We start from the raw sequence: 26,916 nt of genomic DNA on the forward strand, positions 1-26,916 counted from the left end.
AAAGCAAATCCAGACGACTTTTAAAAATTCTGAAACTTTAAAAGAAGAATTAAAATATTTTTAAGTGCATTTTATTGGGTTTACTCTCCCGTTTTCTCTTAATTTGACTCGTTCAGTGTTAAGCATCTCTGAAAAAAATAGTGCATGTTTGTGCATCATATTTATTAATAATAATAATAATAATAATAATAACAATAATAATTAACTTTATTTATATAGCACCTTCCATACATAAAAAATGCAGCTCAAAGTGCTTTACATTTAATGAATGTACCTAATTTATTGAAGACAACCAAGTAAATATAAAACAACATGATTATATATTTTAAATGTCCTGTGCATTGTAGGGTAATTTACCACAGCACGACTTAGATAAAACTCGGATATGAGAAATCTCAGAACATGAAATGATGACCAATGAGTCAGAGCTTAGAATTTAAAATATATTAAAGTTTACTTGAAAAATAGTTTCAGCATTACAGATATATAAAAGGAACAAAAATTAATAGATATATATTAGAAAAGAGTAAAAGTACACCAACTAATACAATCTCGATAGATCAACACATTCGCAACCCAGAGAGAGAAAGAGAGAGAGAGAGAGAAAGTGAGAGAGAGAGAAAGAGAGAGAGAGAAAGAAATTGAGAGAGAGAGAAAGAGAGAGAGAGAGAGAGAAAGAAAGAGAAAGAAACTAAAGCCAGTCGAGGGACAGAGAGAACTCCTCAGACTTCATCCAAGCAGTTATACATTTTGCAAATGACATGTGATTGGACAGAACTTATCAATATGATTACGTCAGCAGAGTCCAGTTAACAGTTTGTTGTCCAGTTCCAATGACGTGATCCTCTCCAGCCTGTCTGAGCAACAAGTTCTTATCATGATGTTGTTCAGCTCTGTGTCCTTCATGAACACAGCAAACAGTCCTTAAGTGTCCTTAAGTCTGTGAGAAGATGAAACAGAGGAAAAGAGTGGATGGAAAGATCTTCTGGCCTGTGTGTGACTTTACGCCGTGTAGAGCAGGCAAGCGCTGGCTATCTGAGGAGAGCACTTCACTCAGATTGCTTGTTGTCTCCTAGTGCATATGCACTGGTCCCAGAACAGCAGTGGAGCTTCTCTGCCACTCAGGGTCACGTTCTCCTCACAGCTCTCATTGTTGATGAGAACTCTGACCTTCCTGATTCCTGAAAAAGTAAAAGCAACCTCCAAAGCCTTGTCATTGTGACAGTTCAAAAGAGAGCAAAGATCATAAGGTTATTAAGTGAATTATAACGTGAACAGTAAAAATAATAACTGTATATAAAAATGTATAAAAACATTTAAGAATGAGTTTGTGAAGGTGGTTATCTCCAATCACACCCTTCAGCATATTATGTACACTCTGGTGTTCTTTAGGGTCAGTTTGACCCCTGACAGTTTCAGCTATATAAAACATAAGAACTATTAATATTTTATATTATAATACTTTTGTAATAGATAATATTGACGTCACTATGACATGTTATTTGTAGCATTTTCAAAAAACTTTCCCTCTGCTTTAGACAATAAAAACACAACACCATATGTGTAGTAATGCCAGAACCACTGATAGTTCAATTCAGAAAACTTTACTAACATATTGATATAATCATTATTAATTATAATAATTTTCTGGAGGTTTTTATATTGCTGGGTCAAAGTCACCCCAAGGATAAAGGTTGTTAATAGGGTGGAATTATTTAGTCACTGTCCTACTGTCTTGATAATTAGGTTGCATGATTTAAGACATAATGAAGATCATTTTGCTTATTTCCTCAAATTACAAACACACTGTTGTACAGGTGAGTGAATACCTATGTGCATATATATATATATATATATATATATATATATATATATATATATATATATCATTGTCCAATGAAAAAGTAGTATCTCCATTTTTTGTGATTTTTAGTTTACTACATAATTTGAACTGTCTCATACACTGTACTAAAAATGACCTGAAGTAAACTCTTTTTTTGACATCCATTGAAAGGTTAGAAGTTTTTTTTCTCTCTCCTTCTCTCCTGTAAATTTGCTGTTTTAAAGATACTTGTTTTTCATTTGACAGCGACAATACATATATATATATATTTAAGTTTAATATAATAAATATATAATATAAATATAGAGGTACACGTTACTATTTACATTTAGACAATAGAATTATATGCGAATCCAAACGTGTGTGACAGGGAGGGTGAGTGGGAGACTTGGGCTTGGTTGGTGCAGTGTGACTGTAAAGGTAGTAACTTAATAAAGTGTACTGAGAAAAATAAAAGAGCTTATGGTGGACTATGGACTCATGTACTGTTCAGCAGCCTTATTGTCTGGGGGAAGAAGCTAATCCTAATCTCAGAACTGTCAGAACGCTAGTCCTAGTCTTCATGATTCTGTAACTCTGCAGGCATCTGTGAGAACAGGCAGTGGTCTGGGTGGGTGGAGTCCTATATGACTTTCAGGTTGGATGGAGAGCAGCAATTTTCATGTCATGCAACAGAAGCTCAGATGTATTTAGGTCAGGACTTTTACTGGGCCATTCTAACACACAAATATTATTTGATCGAAACCATTCCACTGTAGCTCTGGCTGTATGTTTAGGGTCATTGTCTTGCTGGAAGGTGAATCTCCTCAAGACTCAAGTCTTTTGTTGCCTTTAACAGGTTTTCTTCCAGGATTGCCCTGTATTTTTCTCCATCCATCTTCCCATTAACTCTGACCAGCTTCTCTGTCCCTACTAAAGAAAAGCACCTCTACAGCATGATGCTGCCACCACCATATTTCAAAGTGTTGATAGTGTGTTTTGGGAGATGAGCATTGTTACTTTTCTTCCCCATATAGCGCTTTGCATTTAGGCCAGAAAGTTCAACATTGGTCTCATCTGACCTCAGAACCTTCTTCCACATGTTTGCTGCAACTGCAAACAGCAATGCATATGTTCCTTTAAACAATGGTTTTCTTCTTGACACTCTTCCACAAAGGCCATATTTGTGGAGCGCATGATAGTTGTTCTGCATACAGATTCTCACATCTGAGTTGTGGATTTCTGCAGCTCCTCCAGAGTGATCATGGGCCTCTTGGCTTCTGCTCTGACCAGTGCTCTCCTTGCTGGATCTCTCAGTTTGGGTGGGCGGTCATGACTTTTGCAGGTGTAGGATACTTTTTCAATTTTGGCTTTTATTTAGGGGTTTTAGAGTAAAAGGGGGCTGAATACTAGAGTTTTATTTGGTAATAAATTGAAAACTGTCTATCACTTCAAATCTCAATAAAATACATTTAGGTTTGTGGTTGTACGGTGACAAAATGTGGGTGTGAATACTTTTGCAAGCCACTGTCGTTAATGCCAACCGACATCTTTAGTACACAAAAGGTAAAATATTCTCCTAAACTACCAGTATAGGAGATTAAATGAACATTAGCCATTGTGTGAGCACAGTATATCTAAACTCGGCGCTCACACAGTCAGCTCTGCTAGTTCATTTTGTTTAGGTCACTTTGTCCGCAAGGGCCAGCGGGGCCAAGGCTACGTCTGGGATGGGCCTGCAGCTGCAGAGGGGCTCTTGTACTTTTCCCAAAGCCTCCTCCTCCAGCGCTCCATCCCTCCATCCTGCCCGGGGACACCCTGCAACTCCCCTGAGCTTTTGCTCCCTTTGGCAGTGAGCACCCGGGGGAGGCAGGGTGGGAAGATAACGGACCCACTTGAAGATCCCCACATTACCTCACTAGATAAGGCAAAAGGGAGGGAGTTTGAGCGTGGCGGAGAAGAAGGAGCAAAGCCCCCCATATACACACTTCATTCGTGATACCCCCGGACGCTGCCACAGAGAGACTGCTTCGGTGTTGGTGGCTCCCCAATGGCGAACCAGGCGCTGGAGGAGGAGGCTTTTTCAGAAGAGCAGGGAGAGATGGGAGGGAGAGGTCTTCACCAGACTCTGCAGTGGACACAGCCATGCGTGAGACAAGCGGCGCACAGAGAGCCGAGGAAGTGGGTGAGTAAAAGAACCAACTGGCAGAAACGTAGCGGCAAACAGGTAGTCTAGAGACTAGAAAAGCAGAAGAAGGTGTGGTGAACCAGAGATGGTTCTTCAAAGGTTCTTGGATTGGACCAACAAACCTAGATAACGGGTTTAGATGGTATACAGCCTTTACTGAAACTCTATGAAGGTTTCTGAGAAAAGGGTTCGCATGTTCAAAACCATCCAGAACCCTATTTGATACCCACATTTTTAAGGGTTAAGATTCAGGACATCTGAAAGACCACTCTAGTTGTACAGAAGCAACTGGTTGTATTGAAATTAAATAATGGTGGACTGATTGTACGTACAACCCCAAATCCAAAAAAAGAAAATTGTTTGGTCATTGTATTATGTAATGGTATGCAGAAATCGTAAAATGAACATTGCACAAAGAAGATAGCCTCTGTTCCAGTACAGAAACATGCATGCTTTTAATGCAGTGTCACCTGAGGGCCCGAAGAGCACCAGCATCCATTGTTGACCATTGCGCCATATTTATAGCAAATTCTCTGAATCTTTTGATCATATTTTGTACTGTAAATGTTGGCATATATGTCTTCACAATTTTGCGTTGAAATCGTTTAGCAGACTGGTGAACCTTTGCCAATCTTTGCTTCTGTAAAAAAATTTGCTTCTGTAAAAAAAAATTGAAACTATATTGCTACCATCAACAACTTTATGAGTTAATATTTTTCATGAAACGGTAAAATGTCTCACTTTTAACATCTGATATGTGTTCTATGTTCACTGGTACGTGTTCTGTTGTGATTTACAAAAAATACATTTTAGAAAGTGTCAGAACTTTAAATTGAGGCTGAGGATGAAACTTTTCCAAAACAACTAGTTTTTAAAATTCTAATAAATAAACTCAACTCCAAAAAATGTACAGTGTAGTAAGCATATCATTTCCAAAAGAAACAATTTGCATGTGAAAGTTAATAAGGTCATCAGTTTGGTGTAGAAGCTCTATTAGCAGCTCCTATCAGCATAAATATTTATTTTAATGATCTTCTTTTGTAAGTTCAGGAAAGCAGAGTTTTGTTGTACAAAATGAAACCACAAAATAAAATTTATTTAGTGGTTTATAATAATTATTAAATGTTTACCTCACCAACCTGCTCATTTAAACTAGTACAGCTATATTAGCAACGTACTGTACATTTCACAGTGTTCTTTTTACAATGCATAAAATAACTGCAACATGTGCGCCTTATTCAAGCATCTTGTCCTGTTACTGTGCTCCTCCTGTCCCCTTATCCCACCAGACCAGGCCTACAGCCGCAGTGCAGAGCAGGTCACAGAAGGTGCAGAATTCCCCTGAAAATGCAGCCAGGGAGAGAAGTCGTGTCCGGAACCTTCGGCAGGCCTTCCAGAGCCTCCAGGCTGCACTGCCATCCGTTCCTCCAGACACAAAACTCTCGAAGCTGGACGTTCTGGTCCTGGCAACCAACTACATCGCTCACCTGACCGAGACTCTGGACCAGGGAGGACGGCTGTGTGATCATCCTGCACTGCAGAGAGCTGAGGGCTACCTGCACCCTGTGAAGGTCAGATACTGCTCTTCACAAACACTGAATTGCAAAGTTCTCTAGATCTCACCCACTAATGGAGTAGCTAATAAGGGCTTTCTGATGTCAAATGGAAGTGTTAAAAACACAGAAACATGCAGCTTAGTGCTACTCTTGGACCAGGAATTAGAGCCACTACTTTATCTGAACGACTCGATCAAGAACAGTGTGGAAGTAAATAAAGCTCTCAGGCTGTGTTCAGACTACAGACAAGATGGATTTGTTCTTACATCAAATCTGTTAAGGTGACTGTCTTTGATTATGTGTGAGTAATCAAACTGGACGTAACTGCAATTTGTACACCCCTGAATAAAGTCATATAATACACCCTTTTTCAAAATCTGTGTCCTAGAGGCATGTCTAGCATTTACCAATCTCTCACCAAGAGGTACACTACCAAAAAATAGCTCATATTTTTGACAGCAGGGGTAGCACATTTACATCCTCCTGTGGTAAAACCCAGCGTGTAATCAGACCACACATGCAATCATTTATATATATGCATGGTATATACCTATAAAATTATACAGTGGCTTGCAAAAGTATTCATACCCCTTGAACTTTTTTACATTTTGTCACCTTACAACCACAAACTTAAATGTATTTTATAGAGATTGTAAGTAATAAACCAACACAAAGTAGCACATAATTGTGAAGTGAAGTGAAATGAAAACGATTCATTGTTTTTAAAATTTTTATAAAATCTGAAAAGTGTGATGTGCAAGAGTATTCAACCCCCTTTACTCTGTACCCCCTAAATACAATCCAGTGCAGTCAACTGCCTTCACTTAATATGTTAACAGAGTGCAGCTGTGTGTAATTTAGTCTCAGTATAAATACAGCTGCTCTGTATCGACCTCAGTGGTTTGCTAGACAACACGAGTGAACAAACAGCATCATGAAGACCAACAAACTCACCAGACAGGTCAGAGATAAAGTTGTGGAGAAATTTAAAGCAGGGTACGGTTATAAAAACATATCCCAAGCTTTAAGCATCCCAAACAGCACTGTTCAATCCATCATCCAAAAATGGAAAATGTATTCTGCAACTGTAAACCTACCAAGATATGGCTGTCCACCCAAACTGACAGATCCAGCAAGGAGAGCACTAGTCAGAAAAGAAGTCAAGAGGCCCTTGGTCACTCTGGAGAAGCAGCAGAAATCTACAACTCAGGTGGAAGCATCTGTCGACAGGACAACTATAAGTTGTGCACTCCACAAATCTGGCCTTTATGGAAGAGTGTCAAGAAGAAAGCCACTGTTGAAAGAAAGACATAAGAAGTGCTGTTTGTACAGCAAACATGTGGTAGAAGGTTCTGTGGTCAGATGAGACCAAAGGTTAACTATTTAGCCTAAATACACAGTTCTTTGTGTGGCAGAGAAGTAACACTGCTCATCACCGTAAACACACCGTCCCAAAAGTGAAACATGGTGGTGGCAGCATCATGCTGTAGGGATGCTTTTCTTCAGCAGGGACAGGGAATTTGGTAAGAGATGATGAAAAGATGGATGGGGCTAAATACAGTGTAATCCTGGAATAAAACCTGGTGGAGGATGGAAAAGACTTGCAATGACTCTAAACATACAGCCAAAGCTACAGTGGAATGATTTAGATTAAAGAATATTCATGTGTTAGAATGGCCCAGTCAAAGTCCTGATCTAAATACCACCTGAGCTTCTGTGGCAAGACATGAAAATTGCTGTTCACAGATGCTCTCCATCCAACCTGACTGAGCTTGAGCTGCTTTATAAAGAAGAATGAGCAAAAATCTCAGTCTCTAGATGTGCAAAGCAGGTAGAGACAAACCCCAAAAGACTTGCATCTGTAATTGCAGTAATTGAAAGTTAGCTCTCTGAAGTATTGATATGGGGGGGATGAATACTTTTGAACATCACACTTTTCGGATTTTTATTTGATTAAATTCTTTAAATCTATGTATCATTTTTGTTCCACTTCACAATTAGGTGCTACTTTGTGTTTGTCTATCACTTGAAATCTCAATAAAATACATTTAAGTTTGTGGTTGTAAGGTGACAAAATGTGAAAAGGTTCAAGGGGTATGAATACTTTTGCCACTGTATATTCCTTGGATGATGGAAAATGTATTTTCTTTTTTTAGAAATGGCCAATGCGCTCTCTGCTGTACTGTGGAAGTATGGGAGAGAGATTGACGGCAGCACCCACCAATCAGGAGGAGGCCCATCCACCTGGGAGTTCAGCAGAGGTCAACACAGACTGAGCTTAAAGAGATGGCTCATGTAACAATACATGAAATCCATATCTAATATCTACGTGTGTTTAAGTAATGAGAAAGCTGACCAATGGACAGATTCATTTGTGAATAATATCTATTTTGTCTGATTAAATTGACGTTTTATTTTTTCATTTTTAGAATCACTTTTGAAAGAATTATTTAAAAGTTGAGACACATTTGTGAATTTACACCAATCAAGCACAACATTATAAACACTGCCCACAGCACACCTCCCACAGGACACTGCCTACAGGACACTGTTGATGGATTATTCTCAGTCCAGCAGTGACACTGAGATGTTTAAAACCTTCAGCAGCACTGCTGTGTCACACTGCTGAGTCACTGTTACACTCTGTAATTAAAAAATACAAAATGTCCTATATTATTAGTGGAGCATGGAGATGGTCACAATGTTATGCTTGATTGTTTTTGTTTTGTTTTTTTAAAGATGAAAATTTAGATCTATGTTTACTAGTTGGGTAAAAAGAATGCACTATTTTCGTATACTGTCAAATGTTGTGAGTAAGACTTAAGTAAATAGGATGAATTTTTCCAAAATAATGGAGAGCAAATTCCTTCCGATTACATCTTGTTTCGGCGCATCTTCGCTCTGGGAAGTTTGGGTTTAATTTGTGTGTGTTGTACTAAATGGGAGTGAATCAAGGTCTTGATTAGTAGAAGGGGAGGATTGTTATGAGGAACACTTGGCAACCACACACGAGAGGAGGACCCTCTATGTCTGCTTAATCATGTCCACCACAGCAGGATCTCACATTAATTCCACAACAACTTGCTCTACTTCGTCAAAGTGCATTAGTGAAGCAAATCCACAGTAATAATTCAAAAATGCTGGGATTTTATTGCCCAAGATACCAGCAAAGCATTAGACCAGTCCAATACACAGTCTACTGCTTTAAAGCTGAATGGTGTTTCCAAATAATAATAAGAAATTTCTTTGAATTGTTTTTTTGTGGCCCTAAATCCTACATTTTTATATATATATATTTTATCACTTATATTTAATTATAACACAGTTATTTACAACCCTGCAATGTGATTGGCGGTGAGAGGTGAGAGTGCCGTTATCAGCCGGTAATGCACTGTAACTAAAGCTCTTCATGTATTTCTCCACCACATATAGGTAACATGGGAATGATGCAGCACTTACAATCAAAACAGCACACCTACAAACAGAGCAGCAATGGAACTATTTTAACTATTTTAATGGAGTTTTTATAATCAAACAAATTGTATTTTCTCATCCTCTTTAACTCAAAATCTTTTAATAAACAGCGATAATGGAACTGTGGTACAGTCGCAATAATACACTCGAGGTTTGTGCTATAATGTGTAATATTGCACTGCTGTGCTGATCTACAGCACATTATAGCACCAAACTGTGTATTATTGCTTAAACAACTTCAGACCAGCTTAATTTCTTATTATTTTCACTTTTTATATCCTGTTATTTATGCATCCACCCTGTCACAGAAAGCTGCATGACAGGGAGGACACATTCTGTGAAAAGTGGCCTTTGATGAAAACATGGTCAACAGGCTTACAATGCTAGTGATAGGGGCATAGTGTTGCCCATGTAAAGAAATCACTATTCTTACACCATTAACAAACTGAACAAAGCTCTAGATAGATAGATAGATAGATAGATAAATAGATAGATAGATAGATAGATAGATAGATAGATAGATAGATAGATAGATAGATAGATAGATAGATAGATAGATAGATAGATAGATAGATAGAAACTATTACTGCAGCTCCTTTTGAAACTTGTGCTGCTCTCCTTGGTGGACCACTGTTGTTTAATTTTCATTCATTTAACTGCTTCTTCTGCTTCTAGTTGAAAATGGCGGTGGAACAACTGGAAAAGGCACCTGGACAAATTAAGTCACAAAAAGTTGACTGCGTGTATAAATAGTGTTTTTAATGAACTATTTGTGCACTTTCAAAGTTCTCAGTGCCTTGTTTTAAATGTCAAGGCCCTTAGAATTGTACCAATGAAATGTGGAGATACTTTGAGCTTGTTATTAGTGTGAAAATAGTGATTCCTTTGCATGGGCAATGTTATGCCCCTATAATTTTTAAGCTTGTTGGTGAGCATCGGCTAAGAGCCCTTTATTTTAGAATGCTGGGGGTAATTGGAGGTGGGCTATCCAACAAAAGTTTTTACTCATTATCGTGTTTTACTACTATACTTTACGTCCATTTCACACTGGATTTCTCCTTTAACCAGGCAGTACTGTGGACATGGCAAAAACACGAAAAAAAAGTATATAATGAACAAAAAGTTCTTTGTGAACACATTTCTCTATATGTGTATTAAATTGTTAATTCAGAGTAAATGTTGAAAAATGTATTGTTGCACAGTGTTAGTATGAAATTTAAACAACTGTTCTCTGAATGCCAAATTCAGATTTTACTGATATTGCAGAATTTGTGGTTGTGGTTAATTGAGTGTTAACTTTCTTTTTTTAGCCTACAATGTGAATATTAAATAAAATGCATGAACATTACAACTGCTTGTGTTATTAGTTTAGTTTGATTTTATTTTTGATAATAACAATGATGATGATTAGACTATGTTGTTTATTAGTAGAAATCCAGGCTCAAAGGGATTTCTCAAAGGGTAACACTAATAATACTAAAATATATTTAGTGAAACATTAAAAATGACCCAAGCTTTTTCCATTGATGCCCCTTAAAAGCTATATCATTTTGAACATTTCACTTTTTTTTTTTACTGTGAAGTCGTACGTACTATGCACTTTAAATGCCTATTATATGCCTGTTTCTGTGTTGTTATTTACTTATTTCACTTTTTCAACTGGAATACATACTTCCTTTTTTCCTGGACATTTCCCTTTTTGGGAAGTGTGTCCAGCCAGGATTTGGTATTGTGCAATTTGTGCAACAGACACCAAATTCAGGTTCAGAGTTTCAATTCAGGGTTGTTTTTGGCAAGACGACAACAGGACACTGAGAACGTTTTTCAGACCAATCAACAAACTCAGCCATGTCATCTCGACATTAATTTAGTCAATCATCTCTGCATTATAGGAAACACCCAGCAATATCACAATTTTAACAAGTTTGATTAAACATGGTATTTGGTTTACTGTGCTTGTGATGCAGCTTTGCAATAACACGAAATCATGGAAACACTTTATTTTGAGTGATCTGACTCAAATCATCAGACTCTCAGTAACTAATCAACAACATATCATTGATTTAACAGCATCTAATCTGATACTCAGTAAATTATCAAAATACTTTTACTAAAGATCGTTTCTGATTTCAGTTGTTTTTCACTTCAGTTGAATTATGTTCATATCTGAAGATAAAGAAGAGGAAATTACTCATCATATAATACAGTGTATAATACAGATCATCTAAACTTCCTCAACAAGCTGTTACAGACATGTCGCTCACACAAATTCAGGTTTGAGATTAGATTAAACTCATACATTTAGGACTAGGTACAGGATGGTGGTTAGGATTAGGGTTTTGATTGAGAATGAAGTTAGGACTAGGGACAGGAAGACGGTTAGAATTAAGTTTTAGATTGAGAATTAAGTTAGGACTAGGGAGAGGATGAAAGTAAGGATTAGGTTTTGGATTGAGGTTGAAGGTAGGACTAGAGAGAGGATGATGGTTAGGATTTTGTTTTGAATTGAGAATAAATTAAGATTAGGTTTTAGATTGAGGAAGAAGTTAGGACTAGATGCAGGATGACGTTAGGATTAGTTTTTGGATTAAATTTGAAGTTAGGACTAGGGACAGGATGACAATTAGGATTAGGTTTTAGATTAAGATCAAATTAAAATTAGGATTGGATTTAGGTTGAAGTTAGGATTAGGTTTTGGATAAAGGTTAAAGTTAGGACTAGGGACAGGATGATGGTTAAGATTATGTTTTATATTTGAGAATGAAGTTAGGATTAGGTTTTAGATTGAAGCTGAAGTTAGGATTAGGTTTTAGATTGAAGCTGAAGTTAGGATTAGGTTTTAAATTGAGAATGAAGTTAGGACTAGGGGCAGGATGACAGTTGGGATTAGGTTTTAGATTGAGATTGAATTAGGATTAGGTTTTGGATTGAGGTTGAAATTAAGACTAGGGCCAACATGACGGTAAGGATTAGTTTTTGAACTGAGAATTAGGTTTTGGATTAAATTTGAAGTTAGGACAGGATGATTGTAGGCATTAGGTTTTGGATTGAGGTCAAAGGGTTAGAGTTAGTAAGGTAAGGCTAACTAAGGCTGACTAAGTTTTATTTAACAGAAGTAACATATTAAGGCGATTTCATATAACATATCAACAGTACATTTACTTATTTATTTTTAAGTCTTAATATTTTAACCTCAGTTTACTCTACTTACAGCTACTTCATTGATATGTGCAACTGAGCTTATTAAACATTTACAAAAGACCACTTAATATAATGTTACCAAATGGAAATTTGACAAGAAAAGGAAAAATCTTCTACACCTGAAGTTATTTTATACTCATTCACTTACATTAAAGGATCCTCTTTTTACAATCCACGTTTCAACAACCCTACTCTTAAAAAGTATTCTGTGCAAGTCTAACATATTTTAACAAATACAAAACACAAACTCCACATTTAGCGTAATCCATCTTTTGCCCAGTAATCCCTGGATGATCAGCACGCTCACTTGTGACACTGCTGGAGATAAGCATCCTCACATATTCTCCTCCAAAACCCTGGGTCTCTCTCTCGCTCTCTTGCACAACCTGGGCTCTGGTCCATAAGGAATGGTACAGTGGTCAAGGCTAACTCTATAAATCTGCTCAGATGCCTGATAAAAGCCTTCTCGCTCATATTAATAGCCGGACTTGACCGAAAAGAATCACTCCACTAGAGCAAGGGTCGCAGACAGAGAGAACGAGGGCAAATGTTGGTTCCAAGAAGCAAGATTCATCAGCAGCCTCTCATAGTGTTCTCACCAATTAGGGTTATATCTGAGCTCCTCGGCTCGGCCAAGAACACGGAGATTCATCTGTAAATCAAACCTGTAATTGGGAACATTCATTTATTTTTGTTGGTAGTATTTTTTGCTCAAAATGAATGTGTGCATGTGTCAATCTGTACTGTTTTTTAAAAAGGCCTTGTCGATCTGGGCTTAGATTTTCCTCTGATAGCCCTTTTCCATCAACATGGAATGGGTTTCATTCTGGTTTGTGCACCAAACTTTGAACAGTCTATCACATTTCCACCAAGAAAAAAAATATTCTATAACTTGAAATGTTCTTTTCCAGCTGGAGCAACTCCCTTCCTCTGTGACGTCCCTTGTGAAAAAGTTGTATAATTAAATTTAATAATAGTGTACTTGAACTACAGCTCTGGAAAGAGACCACTTAAAAATTTGTTTCTTTGATTTTACCAAATTGAAAACCTCTGGAACATAATCAAGAGGAAGAAGGATGATCACAAGCCATCAAACCAAGCTGGACTGCTTGAATTTTTTTGCACCAGGAGTGCAGGCATAAAGTTATACAAAAGCAGTGTGTAAGACTGGTGGAGGAGAACATGCCAAGATGCATGAACACTGTGATTAAAAACCAGGGTTATTCCACCAAATATTGATTTCTGAACTCTTAAAACTTTATGAATATGAACTTGTTTTCTTTGCATTATTTGAGGTCTGAAAGCTCTGCATCCTTTTTGTTGTTTTAGCAATTTCACATGCTCTGCAAATAAATGCTCTAAATGACAATATTTTTATTTGGAATTTGGGAGATACGTTGTCCGTAGTTTATAGAATAAAACAGCAATGTTCATTTTACTCAAACATGAAAAAAACTAAAAAAAAAAAAAAAAAAACAGAAATGCAGAATTCTTAAAGTATTTTTTCTCCCTAGGCTTACACTTTATCAATTTAATTTGTTTTTTAGTATACTTTAAAGAAGTACACTTTATTTGGCTCTGCTATGTTTGCACTGGTAATGTACTTATTAAATGATATACTTAGTATTATTTTATAAACCTGTCCTTTAATGATTAAAATATACTTTTACTAAAGGTGTCCTAGAAGCCTATTTTTCTGAAATAAAACTACATCAGAGAAATTTGCTAGCAAAACATTAATTTTGTGTTGATCACAAGTTAAAAATGTGCAGATAAAGCTATTTTTAAATAATAGCTGGTTAACACCCACACAAACAAAAAAATATATTTAATACTTGTGGATTTATGCTGTGTTTTGGCCATGCTTGCTGAACTTGTCAGTGCTGAAAGAGAGCGGAGAAGTAGCACAAACGACATAACCTCCAGTCATGGAGAAAAACACAACAGATAGGTTCTCCAGATGAGTTAAATTTATCTAAATATGTTGACATAATTCATTGGTTCAAATTTTTAAAGTAAGGTTCCCTGAAATACTAAAAAAAAAAAAAAAAAAAAAAAAAAAAAAAAGTAAATTGAAAGCCAATTTTCTTTGTTATATAAATTGTTTTGTACAATAAATGGGCATTTTACACTGTACGTATAGTCAGGTGAATAAAATAGATGAGTACTTGGTCTACTTTTTGATTCATTAGAGAACTAAATTGAGAAATAAACTGCAATACAGTAAAAACTACAGCCCACAGCAAACACAGAGTTAGCAAACGGAAAAATGCTGGTTCGTACAACCTACAAAATAGATGCCAGGCAGTTAATCATATCTGTCCAATTTAATTTATTTTACTGTAATCCTGGATATATTTGAAGTATATTAGTAGTATAACATTCTGGATTGTTGACCTCTGTTACAAATCTGATAATTCTTATATGCTTCTATTCTTTCATTTTGTTGCAGTAGTGTATTTTTGAAATATATTTTTTAAATTCAGTGTTTTGTCATATCATGATCGTGAAAATACCATGAAATACTGTGATATTTTAGGGCCATATCTCCCTCTCCTACCACAAATGTTAATCTATTTTTTTTTTAAGTTGAGCAATGTTTGAACATGTGCAATTTAACAAAAAAAAAAAAAAAAAAAAAAAACACAGCTACCAGTCCATTTCTGAGCTGAAGAAAATTAGAAATCTTGCAATAACCGGAAAATAATTGACAGTGATGCCAAACTTTATTTTCAAAGAAATAAAATAATCTTTTGCACGTTCAGCAAATAATAATATTAGTTTAACTGAAGGTAAAGTTTATGCTGTCCACACTATTGTGGCAAAAAAATTATTTTAGAAAATCTAAATATTTTTTTTACATGAACAATTTAACATGTCTCTCTCTAGGTCAACTGAATTCTGTTTATGCCAATATTCATTAAAAAATGTTGTTTTCCATGACAGGCTGGGTGTATACATGACTGCAAATAAAAGGAAAAAAGTGAGTTGCATATCTTCAAGATAGTTAAGAATTATAAACCTTAACTATAACCTTATTTAAAAAAAAAACACACACACGTCTCCATGTCAGAATCTTGAGACCAGCATGGGCGAGTGTACTGGCCTGAAGAGTATGATTTATTCACTGTGGAATCAGAGGGGGAAACAAAACAAGAAAACAAAACAGTGAATTATTCTTGGAGTCACAGCAGACACCTCCCTCTCACTTGTTCAATAACAGCTCAGCTTCTCAACACAGAAACCACTTTTACATCATTTTCTTCAAAATCAGAACACATACAAAAAAGGCAAACCGATCGGCCCTGCGTGCAGCAACTCCAGCACATGTAGAAAGCTGCTGGCTCCACCTGCACCAAATCTACAGTCACATCTGTATTTCCTCTTAACCGAGCTTTATATTCTCATACTTAAAAGGAAATAATTTGTGTAAAATAAAATTGTACTAAAAATAGTCCTCTGAAGTTGGTCAGGGTTAAACAGCCCAGGCTCGGTCATGTGGCCATCACATGACATCCATAAACAAGATGTATAAAATTTCATATACAGGAAAAATGTTCAGAGAAAAGGGGGGAAAGTCTTTGTTCATTCATCTTCCTCTTCTTTAACTTTCTTCTTTTTCTTTTTCTTCTTTTCTGTCGTCTGAGGAAGAGAAAAAAAAAAGATTTATGAGCTGCATACACACGTGATCATTTACAGCATTAAAAAGCACATTTTTCATCTACATCAACTTCATGTCAGCCAACACTGATGCAGTGTCAGTTTTCTTTCCATTTTGTGTACACAATGCAATTCTTACAATTAATTTACCAGACTTCACCAGACGTCAGTAAGACAATATGGCACTAAAAATACCCAACATACTTTTCACAGTACTGTTTAATTGTTAAAAATATATATGATACATTATTGAAACTGAAACAATATGGTACACCACTAATGCATAAACATGTATAAAATATAAACCAAACCCATTTCTCAAATGGTTCTTTAATAAGCACTTTGTACCTTTGTTCACTAAGAAAAAGTACACACATAATAACCACTGTGTTCAGTTTTTAAATTGTGAAGGAATTAAACATTTATAGAATAAACTGTACAGCTAATAAAACTAATGTGTTTTTGTGCAGTAACCTAACTTAGTAACTTATTTTGTGCTTCCAGAGTACAAATAGGTCAAATTGTGTTTACTATTCTACAAATGTAAAATTCCTGAAGCTTTTTCTTCACCTTCCTCAAAACAAGAATTACCCAGGGCCAGCAAAATTATTAATAATAAAAAAATATATATAACAATAAAAAAAATAAAATAAAATAAATTTGTGAAATTTAATCCAAAACCTCCCCCTCACCTCTTCTGTGGGACTGACTGTTGCCTCTAGTTCTTCCTCTGCTGCTCGTTTCTTTTCTTTCTTTTTCTTCTTTTTCTCTGTTGTCTGTAGATGTGAACACAAGCAACTGATTATAATAAAGCACTAATGACATTTACATAACTTACAATTGATTAAACTCCACAGAGCAGTGGAGTTTAATCAATTGCACAAACTGTAATTATCAGACTCCTCACCTCTTCTACTGCAGGCTCCTCCTCCTTGACTGCGGGTTCCTCTTCCGCTGCAGGCTCCTCCTCCTGCTGGTGCTTCTTCTTCTTCTTTTTCTTCTTGGGCGTCTCTGTTTGTGCCTCAGCTGCTGCTTCAGTTTCTGTTATGAAAAGCAGTCAATTAGCGTCAAAATCTGTAGCGTCTAATTTCTAAATCAAATTTCTCACGAGTAGACTGAAGCCCACAGTCCGAACTCTGGCTTGGAGTGCAATACTGTTTTTCAGAGCTACTTTCAGAATACTTATTGGTTTAGTTTTAAGTCTTGGAAATCAGTGAAATGTTGCTGCTGAAGAATAAAACACTGTAGTATAACCTAAAATGAATTAGTCATTGCTAGATCCAGTTTGATTGTTTAAAAGTGCTTTTTTATTTTTTTACTTTGACATTTTGTGGCTTTATCCATTGATCAGACCTATTCATAACCAAGGAGACCATGCACACACATTTTACCCTCATCCTAAAGTTAACACATGATATATCACCAACATATATATGGTTTATGCTCCATTTGTTTTGCAGTAGAGAAGGTGCTAAAAGCATTCCAAAATGTATTGACTCTGAACATTTTGTTCACAAGTTCAGCTGGCAAACCAGCTTATTACTGTGAAATTTAAACACACCGTTCATGTTTATTACTGTCCTGATCATACACTTAGCAATATTACTCTATATTGTACTGTTTATTCCATAAACAGCAGGACTGTTGAGCAGTACATCAAAAATAGTCATTTAAATAGAAAGTGCGCCTGTTTTACTGGAGCAGTGCTGCATGTAGGCATGTCATGATAATTATTAACTTATTATACAGAAATCAGAGAGGGTCCCATTATTTTCTCATCATCCATTGTTTTCTTTCATGTTTGTTTACAAATGAATTAAGGTTACCAATATTTATGACAGTTGTGCAATGGCCATTGCAAAATATATATATATATTTTTTTAAAGGGATCTGGAACACACATTTAACCTTTAAGGCTAAACCAAGTTATGAATGAAGTCTAGTGAGTGTCTCACCTTCTGTTGGAGCTTCTTTCTTTATTTTTTTGGGTTTAGCCTCCACTGGTCTGTCTTCCTCCACTTCCTCTATTTTTCTCTTCTTGGAGACCGAGGGGAGCGTAGAGTCGCCAGATGGGTCGTACACTTTAACATCACTAGATAAACACAATTAAAATAACATATTAAAAAATAGTTCTACTCTAGGGCTTAGTAAACTTGTTACTGTGTACAGTAATGTACTGTAGACAATAGAGTAATTAGGTGTGGGCCTGCATACATGATCTAATGGGTGAAGCGCTAAGAAAAACTTATGGAAATTATAGATGAATACAGATTTCAGTCCTTAATATATTTAAGGGCATTCAACAAATGTATTCAAGATCTGGCAAACCACATTGGAATGCTTCTATCTACCAAAGCTTAAACAACTGTACCAAAGGCCAGTTTATATTTGTGTTGATCCTATGCCGCAGCCTAAGCGCACCCTATGCATCAATGCGCACTTCCTAGAAATGTAACTATGTGACGCAGACAGCAGCAGCTGTGATTGGTATGCTGAGTTGACCACACATTCCCGTCTTCGGGGTTTAAACTGCTGAGCGAGGTAGACGTCCGCCAAAGTATAAATGAGCTGCACTGTGTAGAGCGCTCACATAGGCTACACCATAGGCTATGCATCAACTCCACCTAGAAGTATAAATTCACCTTATATTAATGCATAGCAGGGTGAGTGCAGGACCAGAATTGATAAACAATGCACTAGCAGAACTCACCTCTTGTGCTGATACTTGTCTGCCCTGGCCAGAGCCTTGCCTGATCCACTGATGCGTCTGATCTGAGAAGAAAATTGAGTAAAAAGCAGCCATGAGCAAGAATATAAATCTCAATATATTCACAAATGTGATGATTGTGAATATGAATGTGAACCATTTATTTTACAAGCTCAGATGAGGTAGTGACGAAACCCACACGGAGTGTTCAGTACTGTGACAAGATGTCATTTTCATCACCGCTTGAAGCACCACAACACAACAGCAGCTGTGCATCATTTTACATCAATAAAAATGTGCAACTCACTCCTTTCTCCTCCAGTTGCCGCAGGCGCGCTTCCAGCTTGGCTCGGTTTTCCAGTCCCATTTCAGCATTGGTGTCTTCACCCAGTGCATCGTAGCGGATGGCCAAAGCTGTTTTAGCTGCTAACGTTCTGGATATCTTGCCCTTGTTTTTAGCTGTAGTCTGTCCCACCAGGGAGGCATGGTAGATCAGACCGTACTTTGGCGTGTCCCTCCTGGTCTTCAGCGCTCTGAACAAAGCTTTCTCTGCCCCCAGAATCTGCACTGTGGATGCAGGGTGCTTTGCCAAGTTCAGCAGGGAACCTGAGAGAAGAGAATCATTTTGCACTGTTTACACTCCAGCCAGTATAAATCTCTTCATATCTCCACAGCTATTAAATATAAAATATACCTATAAAATACACAGTATGGTAGCACTAATAGACAAAACGAGTTATAAAAGCAAAAATGCATGCAATTGTCAAAGCGGATTTACTCACCAGCATGTGAAATGAGGCGAGCCCCCACCAGTTCTCCCACCATAACTGTGAGGTTTGGTGCGATGGCCATCATGCGGTTTTTCAAGTAATCGTACAGCTGAGTACGATATTCTGAGATTTCAATCACCTGGGAGAGTTTAAATAAAAGTACACATGCAATCAGAAACAGTTTTCACTCTTTGATATAAAAACTTAACATATTCAAAAACTCATGTTTACAAACTCGTGTTTATCCATTTCAGAAACACTACAGAAACTATTTACAAACAACAAATAAGGGGTTTTACAGTATATATGTCATCTAAAATAGTTGATCTAAGCAGAACACTTCTAAATGATGACAACTGTTTTTTCCCATTAATTTTTTTTTTGCTGAGAAATGTTAGGTTTTTAGTTTATGTAATAATAATAAAAAAAATAATCTATCCAGGACCAGACATTTTTTTTTTTTACTTTACTGGTTGGCTGTTAAGTTAGACTAAAAGCACTACACTCACCTGGTCACACAAGTGCATGATGTTGGTAATATCCTCCTCAGATACTTCTGTTCCCATTGAGATTTCCACAGCCAGTTTGACCTCAGCCTCGGTCTCCTCTGGCAGCACATCAGACAGGTCAGTGATTGCCACATTTGTGCGGTCACCTACAAAAAACAGTAAATGCTAACAATTAATAAAATATGAATAACATTGTTAAAAAGGATTTACTGGTATTCTTGGGCAACACTTTATATTTCACACATTTACCCATTTTTATATTCCAATATCTGCAGACTTTGAATAGATAAAATGGGCATTGCTCTTAAAAGGGTGCAATTACATTTACACTATTTCGATATTATTATATCAATGGGGAAAATGGTCTTACAAGTCCCAAAATGATCAATAACATTTATTGCAATTATAACCATGTTGTGATAACGCCCTCGTCGACGTATAGTATTTACCAATCTTGCGGACAGTCTTGCAGTAGGCCAGATTGTCTGTGATGATTTTTCCGAGTTCGGGGAAGTGCCAGCCGTACCACTCACGACAGCGCATGATGTAGTTATTCAGCTCTTTGTCCAGATCATCCAGTAAAGCTGGAGATGAAAGAAATGATTGACAATAAGGATTAAAAGATCAGAATAAATTTACAGTTTCAACACTTTCAAATCTTCACAAGCTCAGACGAGGTAGTGACTTAGACACCTTCACAGAAATGTCAGGGTCTTGACACAAGGTCAGGAATCATCACCGCTTGCAAATGTATAAACAGATCTAATGAACTAAACTATACACTAGACAGTGTTTAAAAAAAAAAAGAAGCAAATTAGAGAAAACACAGAAACAAACAGTTTAGCGCTACTTTCAATTACAAGTAAAAGTTACACAGAAAGTAAGCCAGCTCTAAACAGCTTTGTATACAAGTGGTAAACTCCATACTAAGCATGGTAAAAGCTGTGCATTGTTATTTTTTTATAGTATTGACAATATGCATTAATACACATCAAGAATATCAGTGCTTACAGAATGTACAGAATACTGCACATTTTATTATAGAGAAATGTTTAGTTCAATTTTAATTGAATGAGCAGAATGAGAGTGTAGCTGATTTTGGGTTAAAAAAACTGCCACTGCTGATGCATTTTGTCGGCGGAAAAAAAAAGTATACATCATGAAAATGCCTTTAAATATCATGATATACATTTTAGTTTTTACCATATTGACAAGCTTTTTTAGAGCATGATTACAAACACCAGGACAGAGGCTTTTTTCCCCTGTTCACATCCATATCAGAATATTATTGTATCAAACTGATCATATTTTGTATTGTATTGTTTCTCTTCACTTTTGTAGACAAACAGCAAAAGTACACATTTTTAATCTAATATTTTTCATTTCTAAATATTCAGTGCATCCCTTAAAAAAAAAGTAAAGAGAATGAGAAACTTACATATGGCCTGAACAATCATGGTATCCACTTTGTCTGGACTGAACTTCAGCTTGTATCGGGAAAGGCTAGAAAAATGAAACATTATGGGGGAACATTATAAATCAACACAACCTAGAGCACATGCACTGTATTTGCCAGTTCACTGTCTCATTGGTAGTGACGAATAGTGATGAATATCCTCAGAGAAGTCAGTTATGCACATAATCATTGACAGTTTTGTCATTGACATTTTGTAAAAATGTTTCAGCCTTTATCTGGTTGTGTATGTGCTTTTTTTCCTTTACCTGTGAGCCAGACCAAGAGACATGGCACTGATTTCTCTGGGAGGAAGACCAGTGATGAGGCCCTCCATCTGATTCCTGATGCCCCTCATGAGCTCAGCTACAGCTGGACTGTGTACACAGCTCAGGTTCAGCTTTTCCTAAAGAGGGCGGCAGAGAGCAAATGTTCAGGCACAGTCTGCACAGAAGCAAGTTTTCTCCACTGTCCTTTTTGTGAAACAGGATAGTCAATGATAATTATTTTTAAAAGGTCAAATTGTGATTGTATTTAGACCACTTTAGTCACCAACAGCTTTTACAGCTTCTGTAAAAGATGCTAAACATTTAATGAGCCCTTACTTTGATAACTCCTCCCAGTTTAGCATCTGTAATCGCCAGCTGCTCATGAGCATCTTTGGCCACAACTTTTTTCAACACCTTCTTCAAACTTTTTCCAAGCTTCCCTTCTACCAAAGCAGTGGCCGCTGAAGTCATAGAAGGAAAGAGAGAAAATCGTTAAATGAAACAAGCAACAACATGAACTAATTCTACTAAACATAATTTTGCATGATTTTGCATCATTAGATACACAAGTTCAGGAATACTGTTTAGATCTTTATAGTAGAATTAACCATGACTGATATGTATGAAAGGCTGTTGTCTCAGTGGTAGTGACGAATTACTGATTTTTGTCCTCATACTATAGTCAGATCAACAGAAACATCATTGACAACAGTTTTAATATAAACAGCTCATCTCCCTCTCATTTCTCTCATTTAAACGTGCAATATAATTTTAGGACATTGCATTGATATTGTACTGTACCTGCCAGAGCTTCAGTTGTGTCTTGAAACTTCTCAAAATATTTTAACTTCACTCTGTAACAAGAAAGTTTACAAGAAACCCAAAATGAAACAACCACCAATGAATCAATAAACGTATATGTCCTGTCGACTTAACATATATTACCACCCTATAAAAGGTCGGCGATATGGTAATATTTCAGGGCACTTTTGTAATAATATTATTGGCGATATGAAAAAAATAAACACACGGACCAATATTTTATTCATTTTAAGAATATAACATTGCAACAAAATAAATGTTTAGTTTACTGAGCATAGCTTTCAAACATATGGTAGAAACAAAACCTGAAAATATTTGTTTCTATTTTGTAAATAGTAACTTACAAATAAAATAAAGAAACAATAAAATTAACATTAATTTGTAGTTTAGCAAAAAAAAAATCTACCAACATCTAAACTGTACGAATATAAAATGCACACAATTATGCATAAAATGCCCTTAAAAGCTTTTACGACTTTGTTTATTTATATTGTGAACAATAACATAGGCAGCGACCCTAAAGAACACTTTGACCTGTCACTTTCTAAAGCATTAGCAATAAGGCTTACACAGGTATACTTGTTTAACAGACCTAGATAATGTATATATTCCTGCACCTGGATGTCAATTCAATTTTTTCTTTCCATTTTGCCTGTTTTAACATTTCCTGCAATTATTTTAATTCTAGTTTGTTGCAGTTTTTCTTGACATTTATTTCCATTAAGCATCCGGAGTATAAAGGTAGAAATTGCGGGAACCATTAAAAAGCTGAGGAAATTGTTACTCATACCTTTTATTATTACTATTTTTTTTTACATTTATGTCTTTGCTGCTGTAAACCACGGTCTCCTCTGTGACTAAAAAGTGATGCATTACTCGGTCCATCTAAAAGAGTGCATAAATCTACACGACTATTCTGGATCGAGCACTTTGGGAAGGAACAACTTACACTTTGTTGGCTTTTTCCGGCGTTTCGAACTCCTTCCACAGGTTGTCCACCTGCTGAAGCTTCTGCTCATCGAGGACCTGCATGAAAAAGAATATTTATTTAAAAAAAGACAGACACGACTTGATTTACCACACCAAACATCAATTTTAAAAATACTCAAATCCTGCCTATTCCACACTGACTGCACGCTTGCAGACCCTCACACTTCACTACACGTGGCCACCCAGTGGGCTAACTAACCCACATGGTGTCTTTTAGCCGTATTTAAGAAACGTTATTTAAATTTACCGTGAGTATGCTTACTTTAATTGCATTTATACGTGCATAAAACACGTAGTTAAAAACACAGCATATTCTCTTTCGACAAATAGATAACTATAGCGTTAATACAGCTGGCTAACTCGGCTAGCTTAGCAGAAATTTCACAACGTGGGTGCAAAGCAGGCCCGTCCCTACAAGCCACTGCGCTGAGATATTTAGCATAGCTAACGCTGCTATAGCTAACAACCCGGCTATTGACAATGCGTTAGAACTACTGTATGCGTATGCACACTTATTGCCGCAAATTTAACCAGACTTACACTTTAAAAACAACCTAAACTGAAGTTCTTGGCCCGCCAAGTCATCTATCCACAGAGGAACTTCAACTAGCGAGAAAAGCTACGCTGCTAACAGGCTGAAAACGACAGTTCGCGAGGAGAAAGCTCACTGTGCTTATTGCACATTATTTAAGTAAAGTACACTTACCTTAAAGATGGCATAGCCTGCCGCAGTCTCAAACAACACCAACATCTTTATCTAACTGTCTGTTTGGTTAATATAAGAGGAATTAACGCGCTCCCGGCTGAGAGCAGCTCCACAGCACGGCTAACCGCAAGAACTTCTGCTCACCACGCGGTGCACGCGGGCAACTCCCGCGCATGCGCAGTAGGTCTGATAGGCGGTCTTTAAGCAGAGGTGGACGATACCCTGACTATGGCGACTCTTCACACTGTTATGCTGTTCAAACACTCAATACAGGACAGAAAGATTCAAGAAAGATTCAAAAAAGACTTTAAACAGACTAAAGTCTGACACTCTCTAACATCTAAAGACAAGTCACAGACTGTTTACACACAGGCTAAGATTTTGCTAAGTCTGGGGATCACTATTTGCAAGACTTCAACTAGATTATTTCTGAGATTTTTTCCCATCATGCTTCTGGTGAAGTTTACATACAATACATTTTACATATTAAGTTACAAATAATGTGTATATCAATACTGTGATTTATCAGAGAACGTTTGTCCCCATCAACAGTTTATTTTTCAGCCACACTGTAAGTTATTGATTTTATTTTTGTTGAATTCAACTCTGGCTATAAGCTTCTCCACCCCCCCTCCGTTTTTGCTACAACCTTGTATATCAAAAAGAATCACAGTTTTACTGCTATATATTTGCATTTGTTTTGGATAAAATTAATGCAATAAAGAACATCATTCTTGCAAAATGTATATTTATTAAACTTGTTTGTATCAAAAATCACACTGCAATAAGACAAAGTAGTGCAAAATAAAATAAAATATATTACATTAATTCTGTTAAAATGCATGAAGTCCAGCTGTTGCTAAAATATCTCTATAATATTCATGCATTTGCACTGAATTTATTTTGCAATCTCTTTCGCTATCCTGTGTGTATAAAAATATTTTTAAATAAAACCTGTGCACTTTCTCAGTGTCTCAATTTAAATGTCAGGGTCCTCAAACTTATACCAATGAAGCTACTTGTTAATGGTGAGATTTCTTTGCTTGGGCAATGCTATGCCCCTATCACTAGCATTAGAAGCATGTTGGGAGCATTGGCAAAAAGGCCTGTAAATCAGAATGCTTGGGGTAAATGAAGATGGGCTATTGCACAACAGTTTGTACTTGTTATCATGTTTAACTACACCCCAAGTCCATTTCACACTGTAGTTCACCTGTAAAGAGCCACTCAACCCTAAACCATATTTTTTCCATTAATCATTGAAATGTGTTTTTTTTTAAGTAATAAAACAAACCAGTCTTGCTTAAATTTTTTCTTAACATTTCCTAAACTTTAAAAAACACTTTTATTGTGGTAATTTCCGCCTCTGCAGCACCCTCTCATGTCCAACTGTTCTATAGGCGAGGATGATGTGTCCCCTACTGTCGTCCAACCGCTATCAGAGGCACACTGCTGCTGCAGCTTAGCCAATCAGCTCTCCCTTCGGTCCCACTTCTAAACCCATACATCACCGAGTGACACACCCAAACGACCCCTTCCAAATTTTACCTTTTTTTAAATTTGAGTAAGGGTGGTGTCAGCAAAAATCAGGGAGTTTAGTGCTCATTTAAAGCTTTAAGTTAAAATAAACTTATTATTACTAGATGCTGTGACTCTTCTCTGCAAGTTGATTTACTACACAATACATGTTGTTTCAACCAAGCAACCTAGCAAGTTTACAACCCTGATAAAAAATCCAGAGAAAGACCAGCTGGTCAACATGAAAGAACATACCCTACACTGGGTAGGATAGCATAGGGTATGTTTCTCTGGATAACAACCTGGATTTTAGCAGGAAATACAGATAAAGTATTTACATGATTTGTATTCACATCTTCCAGTTATTGGCTCTAACTTTGTTAATTAAGTTAAATCAGGGGTGGACAATCCTGGTCCTGGGTTTTATGGTTTGCCTGATTAAGCACACCTGATTCAACTGATATGTTAATTGCTAGATTCAGTAGCTCTGTTACACCAGAACTATCATCAAACTGTGTTGGACTCCACCCCTTCCTTTCCACTAGATTAAGAAAAACCATATAAATATAAATACCATATATTGAAACCATATAAAACATTGAACAGGGAGTTTTTATACATAAAACTCATCTGTATAGAAAATGGTTACATGCTCTTACAGCCATCAACACTGAGAACAGGCAATCAACCATTGTATAAAATATAACAGAATAGATGAGTAAAGGTAGTCTGAACAACAGAAAAACAACTACACACTGACAGTAAGAGAGGATTGGGAAGTGTTGCACACACAAACTGATTTATGGACTATAATTGAAATCTCAAAACTTAATTTGATGAGTTAATGTAAACAAACAAAAAAAGTTATCTTAACATATTTCTCAAATATTTATAATGGTGCACCATTTTTTCCTCAATGTCAAATTGTTAGGCCATATTTATGAGCAATTCTTACTACAAAATCCTGTTCTGAATAAAGTGTTTTATTTGTGTGGACTCAGCAAGTTCAAACAAATCCTGGAGAAAGGAAGTGTGTGAGAGCACTAAACTGTGCTAGAGACAGTGGTGGACTCAAATGTTTAGACTGCCAGTCCAAATCCTTTTCTTGCTATATCCAGATTGTATTCAAATGGATTTTAGATAGTCTGGACAAAAAACAACTATGAATCTATTATCTTCAAATTATGACATACATCTCTTAATAATGAGATATTATTTATCTAAAACAACGCCTGTTTTATCACACATTTGCAGACTTCCCAAGTCTTCCA

General features: G+C 36.5%; 2 protein-coding genes and 2 non-coding genes across 4 annotated transcripts; 1 reads left to right on the forward strand and 3 right to left on the reverse strand.

The window, feature by feature from the left end:
* The first annotated feature begins 3,488 nt into the window (after positions 1 to 3,488).
* Positions 3,489 to 8,187, forward strand: tcf23 (transcription factor 23). Its single transcript, XM_007248876.4, has 3 exons — positions 3,489 to 4,007; positions 5,300 to 5,581; positions 7,723 to 8,187. Exons 1-3 carry the CDS (start codon positions 3,873 to 3,875, stop codon positions 7,840 to 7,842), a joined length of 537 nt encoding a protein of 178 aa, XP_007248938.3. The 5' UTR covers positions 3,489 to 3,872; the 3' UTR covers positions 7,843 to 8,187.
* A 7,117-nt stretch (positions 8,188 to 15,304) lies between these two features.
* On the reverse strand, positions 15,305 to 24,292 carry nop58 (NOP58 ribonucleoprotein homolog (yeast)). The gene is made up of 15 exons (XM_007248877.4): positions 24,128 to 24,292; positions 23,381 to 23,457; positions 22,411 to 22,463; positions 21,946 to 22,070; positions 21,610 to 21,746; positions 21,326 to 21,390; positions 20,337 to 20,471; positions 19,888 to 20,033; positions 19,391 to 19,517; positions 18,916 to 19,214; positions 18,612 to 18,673; positions 17,857 to 17,993; positions 16,809 to 16,942; positions 16,594 to 16,677; positions 15,305 to 15,883 (listed from the first exon to the last, which is right to left on the reverse strand). Exons 1-15 carry the CDS (start codon positions 24,170 to 24,172, stop codon positions 15,827 to 15,829), a joined length of 1,683 nt encoding a protein of 560 aa, XP_007248939.3. The 5' UTR covers positions 24,173 to 24,292; the 3' UTR covers positions 15,305 to 15,826.
* LOC125802321 (small nucleolar RNA SNORD11B) lies at positions 20,549 to 20,634 on the reverse strand. Its single transcript, XR_007439357.1, has one exon. It is a non-coding gene; the product is annotated as a small nucleolar RNA SNORD11B (small nucleolar RNA).
* Positions 22,236 to 22,325, reverse strand: LOC125802320 (small nucleolar RNA SNORD70). Its single transcript, XR_007439356.1, has one exon. It is a non-coding gene; the product is annotated as a small nucleolar RNA SNORD70 (small nucleolar RNA).
* Positions 24,293 to 26,916: the final 2,624 nt, after the last annotated feature.

Source organism: Astyanax mexicanus, chromosome 5 (genome assembly GCF_023375975.1).
Source record: "Astyanax mexicanus isolate ESR-SI-001 chromosome 5, AstMex3_surface, whole genome shotgun sequence".
Taxonomy (NCBI): domain Eukaryota; kingdom Metazoa; phylum Chordata; class Actinopteri; order Characiformes; family Acestrorhamphidae; genus Astyanax; species Astyanax mexicanus.

Excerpts from the sequence above, each read along its gene's own strand:
- nop58 (XM_007248877.4), bottom strand. The coding sequence starts at position 24,172 with ATGTTGGTGTTGTTTGAGACTGCGGCAGGCTATGCCATCTTTAAG. Across the intron at positions 21,391-21,609 it reads TCTCTTGGTCTGGCTCACAG|CCTTTCCCGATACAAGCTGA; the intron begins GTAAAGGAAAAA and ends TCATTTTTCTAG. Across the intron at positions 19,215-19,390 it reads TCGCCTCATTTCACATGCTG|GTTCCCTGCTGAACTTGGCA; the intron begins GTGAGTAAATCC and ends CTCTTCTCTCAG.
- tcf23 (XM_007248876.4), top strand. The coding sequence starts at position 3,873 with ATGGCGAACCAGGCGCTGGAGGAGGAGGCTTTTTCAGAAGAGCAGGGA. Across the intron at positions 4,008-5,299 it reads ACAGAGAGCCGAGGAAGTGG|ACCAGGCCTACAGCCGCAGT; the intron begins GTGAGTAAAAGA and ends TTATCCCACCAG. Across the intron at positions 5,582-7,722 it reads GCTACCTGCACCCTGTGAAG|AAATGGCCAATGCGCTCTCT; the intron begins GTCAGATACTGC and ends TTCTTTTTTTAG.